Below are 8,642 nucleotides of genomic sequence, written 5' to 3'. Positions count from 1 at the left end.
AAGTCAAGGAAGGGATCTTCATGCACCAAAGGAAGTACACACAAGATGTGCTAAGAAAATTCAACATGTTGAATTGCAACTCTGCCGAGACACCTGCAGAGACTAATCTAAAGCTAGATAAAGAAGAACATGAAGTAGAGATTGATAGCACACTGTTTAGACAGATTGTTGGATGCCTAAGATTCCTTTGTCATACAAGACCAGAGGTTGCACACAATGTTGGTGTTGTGAGTAGATTCATGAATGATCCAAGAAAATCACATCTTATTGCTACCAAGAGAATTCTAAGATACCTAAGGGGTACTCCTGAGTTTGGAATTCTATTCCATAAGCAAACATAGAACAGAGTTCAACTAGTTGCTTACTCTGATTCGGATTGGAGTGGAGATCCACTAGAAAGGAAGAGCATTATGGGCTATGTGTTCTTCCTATCTGGTTCACCAACATCTTGGTGTTCTAAGAAGCAAGAGGTGGTGGCTCTATCCACTTGTGAGGCAGAATACATTACAGCATGTCATGCTGCTTGTCAAGCTCTATGGATGACTTCTTTGCTTGAAGAATTGGGGGTTGATTTTGGAGGTATAGTAGAGTTGTTGGTTGACAATAAATTTGGCGAAAAATCCTGTATGTCATGGACGAAGCAAGCACATAGAAAAGATATACCATTTCCTTAGAAATCAAGTTGAAAAAGGCAAGATACGATTGAAGCATTGTGGGACAGCCTTATAAATTGCAGATGTAATGACCAAATCATTGAAGATAGATAGGTTTAAAGAGTTAAGGAAGATGTTAAGTGTAGTATATTTGTAGTTGTTTTGAATTAAGGGAGAGTATTGGATTTGTAATTCAATAAAAAGCTATTTTTAGATAGTTGTTATAGTTAGTTATGGTTGTTGAAACTATAAATAGTAAGTATGCCTTGTATTCAAAGTAAGAGTGAATAACAAGTTCAAGCATTTTTCTTCTCATATTCATAAAGCATTTCTCATCTTCATTCTACTTTTCTTGATAATTCTGCCATTGAGTGAGAGTGAGGTGTGTGCAAAATCTATTTTCTTCCAACATTGGTAAGGTGAACCCATACCCATATTACCCATAAACCTTGCCTACCATCACACTACCTCATCTTTATCAACTCTTTAGTTTAAAAGAATAAAGTATTTCCTCGTATCATAAAATAACTTATCTTTTTAAATTCACATATTATTTAACATGTGTTTGATTTTCCTTCCTTGAAGATTTCATTTTAAAACAAGAGAATAAAATATTTCCTTATATAAAAAGATAAATTATCTTCTCCCGCCACTAAAATCATGACATCCTATTAATCATTTTGTAAACAAATATTTCTAAAACTAAACTAAACAATACACATATCATATTTTTACTAGCCAGAGGAGATCTATTATCTATAATATAAGGAAATATTTTATTTTCTTAAAATATATAACAAAAAAATAAAAAACACATCAAACAATAAGTAAATTAAGGAGATAAATTATCTTAGTTAAGATATTTTATTCTTAGTTTAATATTTAAAATAACATTTGAAATTCAAAACCAAAAATCTGAACCCCGAACAAAACAAGCATTCTACCCCAAGATTATTTTTTATATTTAACCAATTCCGTTAAACCACTGCTATCACCTAAGTAGAATACTATAAGTATTGACCGACAGATTAAACTAATTTCGTGTTTATATCCCCTTGAGAAAGTAAGAAGACAATAAATAAGCAATTCTAAGCAGTGTTAACATTTTGGAAAATTGTACATTTAATTTTCATTTAGAATACGCTATTTAATCTAAGTTTAATAACTGAACAGCTAAATTGATGTTAAATTATTTAGAAGATAAATTAATATTATCATTTATATCAATAAAGTAGTGATAGGAGTTGAATCTTAAATATTATCACTTCATCAATCCACTCTTACTCAATTTGGTGGTAATGTTAAAAGACAAGGACTGAAATGGATAATATAATATCAACATTGTTTATTAAAAAATTGTAGGAGGTTTTTTATAGCAATGAGCAAGATAAGATGTTAGTCAAGGCACAAACAAAACCAAACATGCTTGGAACAGAGACGAGATCATAGTTCCTTACAGAAGAAGTCTTATATTAATAATGTAAAAAGTATGGAGCCGAATAAAAAACGGGTACCCCGCAACGGATCTGATACCACAAGCAATTAACTATGGACCAGACACTGGCCAGGGCACATGCACAATTCTCTATCAATCTCATAGTCGGAACCAAGACTAAAGAGATTGAACCATGTATCGTTGAATTGGTTCAACACTTGCTTCTAAAGTTTTCCAACGAAAACAAAACAAAACAAAACACAAGGTACAAATCCAAATCGTTATTGCCACTTTGCCATTTGGCTAAAAGTAAAAGCAAATGGAAACAAGACTAAAATTCAAAGTACCATTGTAATTAAGAAGGTAATAGTACTTTAAAGAGTCGTTTTTAATATTTGACACATAATATTAATCAAACAGTACACCCCTGCAGCATAGTTGACAAATTAAGACAACAAAACAACTCTGAAGCCACGGAGAAGGAAATATGTTCTTGAATTCAGAAGGATCCACAAATCATTACATAATATATAACACATACTTCAAATGCAATATGGTCCCACGTCTATATGATCTAGGATGCTAAAAGTAGGTACCTTCTGGAGGCTGAACAAGCTTCCGATTATGATGAGCTGCCATTTCCTTCTTCAGTTGAGTCAGTATGTCCTCCATTGTGTACTCTCTTTGCCAGTTTGCAAGAAGACCAAATTTCTTCGGTTCAACCTGTTTCAGTTACAAGTCTATAAATCTTGCTACAAGATTATTTGTTATAAGTTTGCAGTGGACTGAAGTTCATATCATAAGTATGAGATGTAAGACGGGGTGGTGATGAGGCAGCCCTTTACTTTCTCATAAAGGAAGCATGAAATATATAAAATATTTCATTGTTCCCTTCTCAAAAAGTCATATCATTCTCGACAACATCTTTGTTATCATGTGTCCCAAAGATATCACAAAATTTAAAATCAAGTGGAGGAAAACTATGCAGTTAACATAGTTTATATATTCCACCACAGCACGCACTCCACGAAATATTTAAAAGCTGAAAGCATGTGAATAATTATATACGATACCACTCCAGTTTCATGATTAACACAAGTCATATTGATCCGTGAATGAAATCGAACACTTGGAGACTTTTCTGGATAGTCTTTATCACAAAACAGCTTCAATTGATAAATTCTTCCTTCATGTACAGTCTGACAGAGAAAAGGATAAATGAGAAAGAATGCAGCTATTGAATCAGCAGGCAGCTTATTAATTATGAAACAAATGAAAGCAAAAACATTAAGCAGACCAAATTTAAGGATAGGCCAATATTCTTCCAAATTTAAGGATAGACCAATATTCTTCCAAATTTAAGGATAGGCCAACATTCTTCCAAATTTAAGGATAGGACAATAATTCATACACCAGACTTATCTACAACTGGTATAAATATGCTACTGTGCCTACAATCCAACAGACAATCGGAAATTTGAAGGGCATAAATAGAATACGACCTAGTTAGTTCTTCTTATTTATTAGAAAGCCAACAAAGCTATCAATTATAAGCACAAGATAAATTGCAGGATTGCAATAATACTAGACCTAAGTTAATGGCTGTCAATAATATGCACAATGTTGTAGAATGAGAGCCAGTGTGCATGTATAAATAAAAAGAAGTTCATGCTCATGATCATGAAAAAACATGCTGGTGTAAATACACACAAAAGTATGTTCTTGGAAACACATAATATATGTTCTTTTGCTATTAGATGGAAGTAAGTACTTCAGCTTAAGAATGTCTAACTTCCCCACATGATCTGGTTCTGATAAATTAAGCAAATTGCACTGTGCATATTTACAGAGACATGCATAAAATGAATATAGACAAGTGAAAGATAAATATACATTATGGGGGCCAATAATGGTTCCAGTCCAAGAGCGCATGTATATGTCATCACCATCATCCATTCCATAACTAACAGTACCATCTCCAATCCCTTTCTCTCCCCGTTCAAGTTCCTCGAGCAATCTGAAGTTCCTTGGAACTGCATTAAGTAAAAAGACATTTAGCAAAAACACAGTTAACAATTTAAAAATAAGTTAAAATTAAATAATGTCACATGCAATTATATAATCCACACATGCACATATGATCCTTTATCCAATTTTTTAACAAGCACATGTCAAAAAGCTAAAGTCAAGGGCGAGGATAAGGGTGCCATATTTGAACATTGATATCATTGTTTAAATATTTCAAAATCCACTTTGTATAAGGAACTCATACAACAGATAGGACACTTCTTCACTCACAAGACAAACATATATAATGAACTTCAGATTTGCAACACCTTCAAGAAAAAACAAGTAATAAAACACATAAGCATACAACAAGAAACATGTCAGAGATTAAAAAAACTAAAAAGTGTACAGATGCCACAATGATTTTCTTTTTCTTACACTGTACCAACAATTATATACTCATTTAAATTCTCTTCAATTTAATTTTCACCATATATGCATTTTCTCATTGCATAGATGGGCTATTAAAATAGACTGAAGCACTGAAGCATACTCTATATAAGAGTAGTTTTGGCACAAAAATGTCTTTTGTATCACACAAGAGCGCACCGAGCTAGCACAGCTTCTATGTATCACTCACTCCCTGAGTTAAAAACCAAACCAAACCAAACATAATGTAGCAGTCTAAATTTCAAACACACAATTATAACTTCAACTTCAATACACAAGTTTAATACACATTAAACATAAGTGGAAAAACTGCACAAACCTTATAGCAATGAATTCAAAATTATGATACATGGCAAATTAGTTATATGTCAATTAACATACCAAAATTGTAGAAAAATATAAAAAACCAATATTTATCCAAAACTAACGAACCCTAAAATCCGAGGTATGAAACTGCAGTCATCGATCAACAACCGCACCAGGAGAAAATGGTAAAAACAGAGATTAAAAATAAATAGAATAATTTGATTACAAAAAGTGCTCGCATCTAATGTCTTAGTTCAACGGCAACAAGTAAATATCAAAATATAAACAATTTCCTAAAATAATAAAAGGGTTAAGAATAAAACTGAAACAAAAAAAAAAGAATTAAAAAAACAGCGTAATAGAAGAAGGGTGAAAAGGAGAAGGAAACTGACCCACAACACTGGATCCTCCTGAACCAAGCGTCATGGATGAGTTACAGAGAATTTCCGGTGTGGATCTGATTGGAAAGAATCGAAATTTGTTGAAGGGAAAGAGAACTAAAATGCTGAAAGGGGAAAGGAGAATCTGAGGTGATGAAAGGGGAGTGGGGTTGAAAGAAGGAAAAGTAAGGTTATGGGGATTTGGAGGATTCAAGATTTTCACAATATCAAATGTGGTTCTGGACTTAGGCCCATATTGCTATTTTGGCCCAGTATTCTGTTAGTTACAATTTATCTATTCTAAAAAAATGAGAAAGGGGAGTTGGGGACATTCCATTGGTGAGTTTAGGATATGTTAGGATGGATAAGATTTATTACTAATCCACTTCAAAATGTTGATCGGATCAATTTTGAAATGTGAATATTCGTATAATTAGAATGTGATAAGATAAGGATTAGTCTTTATAGGTTGGTTTAAGAAAAAAATGGTAAGCAAAAAAGTAACTTTGCAAGAGGACTGGATGTAGCTTTCGATGAATAGAAGGTGAACCATGATACATCAATGTTATCTATTTCCTTAATCTTTTATATTTTTTACTTTGATTCTAGCTAACTTAGTCTTCCGTTGCATATCTGATTTCTATATTTTACATGTTGTAAAAATATGCATACATAAACCATAAAACTATTTTACCCCTTTTAGTTTGTCATATAGACTTGCAATTGGCACCATAGCAAAGGTTGAGTAAATTATTTCCTATATCCTAACATTATAAGTTGGCCTCTAAGTCCTTTTTATAGAATATATGGATTTAGATATATGGAACGCAATAGAAGAGGATCCATATGCTCCGAGCCAAGTTATAAATGGGTTTAAGGAACCTAAGCCAAAAGGTGTCTGAAATGATGATGGCAAAAATAAAGTCAAATACGACCTTAAAGTCAAAAATATCTTGACCTCCACATTAGACATATATGAGTTTTTCAAAGTTTCAAATTGCAAATCTTCTAAGGAAATGTGGGATACTCTTGAAATAAATCATGAGGGGATTGAAGAAGTCATGACTTAATAGTTTAGCAAAAGAGTATGAGATGTTTAAGATGAAACTAAGAGAAAATTTTTTTGATCTCCAAAAGAGAATCACTCATCTACCAATCACCTTATTGCTCTAAGAAAAGTCCATATAATAGTGACCTTAATCTAAAGTCCTGAGGTCTTTGACTAGAACATGACAACCAAATGCAACAGCCATAACTAAAAAGAATAGTATTTCAAAAATGTCATTGGTTGATTTTTTTGGGTATATTGCAGAAACATGAGTTTGAACAACATGAAGAACAATAGAAGAAATACAAAACCATATCCTTAAAGGTGAAGGCAGATTGATGTGACACATATGGATAAGTGTTAGATAATGATGAAATGGAAGACATGAATCTGTTAGTCAAGAAGTTCAGCAAGTTTGTCAAGAGAAACAAAGGCACCAAAGTTGGCCCAAGTAAGAGGTACATATGGAGCAATGAAGCATCAACAACATGATTTAACTTCAACTAATTTTAGTGTGGAAATCCTAATCACATCAAGGTGGACTGCCCTACTCTAAAGAAGAATCCCTTCAAGGGAAAACATAAAAGAAGACAACAAGGAGATTCTATGTAGTATGAGAGGATAACGATACTAATTCGAACTTTGAACAAGAGAACAAGGAACCAAACTTCTTATGATGAACTTATAATGTGCTTTCATTAAACTTTATAGAGAATATATGAAACTATCAAAACTTGTTTTAAAATAGAAAAATGATATTAATATTTTGAAAGGTACTATTAAAGATTAAATATTCTAAATATCCTGAGTGTGACACTTTATAAGCAAAAGTTGTATTATTAAGTCAAGAACTTAATGAATTTAAAAATAATAGTCATAACTTGGAAAATATTTTAAATAACCAAAGAAATACTAATGACTGAAGAGGTCTAGGCTATTTTAATAGTCAACATGCAAATAGCAAGTTGAAAAATGTCGTTGTGAAAGCTAGTAAAGTTAGCACGCAACATTTCCAAAAGGGAAGTATACATAAAAATCTTTTGTTTAAAACAAAACCAAGGATACATCAACCCCAACCTATTTGTTTTTATTGTAAAAATATAGGTCATACACCTAATTCATGTTATATTAAAAAAATTTGTATTCTAACTGACCGATGTAAATGAGTTGAGAAAGGTACTAACCCTATAGGACCCAAATCGTACTAGGTACCCAATAAAAACATTTAACATGTTTTGTCGGAGCACTTGCAGGATGCAAATGAAATGTGGTATCCATATAGTGGCTGCTCTAAGAACATGACGAGTGACAATAGTAAATTTTCAGTCCCCACTCCAAGGGAAAAATGATTTTGTCACATGGAAAAAATAACAAAGGTAAAATACTTGGAGTTGGTCGAGTTGGAAAACCATCTTCTACCATAATTGAAGGAGTGTTATCTGTTGAAGTCCCCAAACATAATCTTCTAAGTATTAGTAAACTTTGTGATAGACTTCATTGTGGGTATCTACTCTGATAAATGCATCATTGAAGATAACATAACTCATGATGTTAAACTCGTAGGAAATAGAATTAATAATAATATTTATATGATTTCCTTAAATGATAAATCCTTAAAAGTTAAGTGTCTAGTAGCAAATAACATGATGTGACTCAAGGGGTACCCAATTTCCACGGGTTAAGTCCTTAAAATGCCTTAAGATGACCAGAAGCCAAAAATTTGACCTTGGCCAAGAAACTGTCCAAGCCAAGCAGGCACCAGGCCAGACCAAGTTTCTGACCAAGGTGACAAGGACCAGGGCCATATGGCCTGGACAGATGCACCAGGATGTTGGACAAGAGCACTAGAGCGCTGGGCGTGGGACAAATCCTGACCGAGGCACTGAGCCAAGTCTGACCGAGGCACAGGGACCAGACCTGATCATGGTGCTAGGCACACAGAACCTAGTGATAGGCGCAGGACCAGGCCTGACCGAGACAGAAGGCACTAGGCTGGGTGTGGGTGTGGCACACAGGCCAGTTGGGGGTGGCCAAGCACAAAGCCAGTCGCACAACCTGGCCAGCTGGGCGTGGCAACTTTGGCCCAACCATAATTTGGCCTATATGGGTCAATAAATAAGTGGGGCCCATGAGCAATATTTTGGCATACCCTTGCACTTAAATTTAATTATTTTCAACATATTTTAATTATTTTAATTTCAATAAATTGCCTTGTAATTCATGAGTAAAAATGTCATTAAAGTGTAACCATCATAACTAAATGATGGAGCAAATGTGGTTGTTTGTGTGTGGGCTAGCCGTTAGGAGCCTTGTCCAGCCGTGCAGCTCAAAGACACTTGGGAAAGTCTCTATGTTTGGGAATC

At 33.7% G+C, this 8,642-nt stretch overlaps 1 protein-coding gene across 1 annotated transcript; it reads right to left on the bottom strand.

Annotated features, from left to right (window-relative positions):
* Positions 2,417-5,427, bottom strand: LOC109347544 (ubiquitin-conjugating enzyme E2 variant 1D). The gene is made up of 4 exons (XM_019587455.1): positions 5,244-5,427; positions 3,982-4,121; positions 3,162-3,287; positions 2,417-2,811 (listed from the first exon to the last, which is right to left on the bottom strand). Exons 1-4 carry the CDS (start codon positions 5,275-5,277, stop codon positions 2,671-2,673), a joined length of 441 nt encoding a protein of 146 aa, XP_019443000.1. The 5' UTR covers positions 5,278-5,427; the 3' UTR covers positions 2,417-2,670.

This window comes from Lupinus angustifolius, chromosome LG05 (genome assembly GCF_001865875.1).
Source record: "Lupinus angustifolius cultivar Tanjil chromosome LG05, LupAngTanjil_v1.0, whole genome shotgun sequence".
Classification (NCBI taxonomy): Eukaryota; Viridiplantae; Streptophyta; class Magnoliopsida; order Fabales; family Fabaceae; genus Lupinus; species Lupinus angustifolius.
The sequence above is the reverse complement of the archived record's forward strand: the minus strand, read 5'-3'. Positions and strand labels throughout refer to the sequence as shown.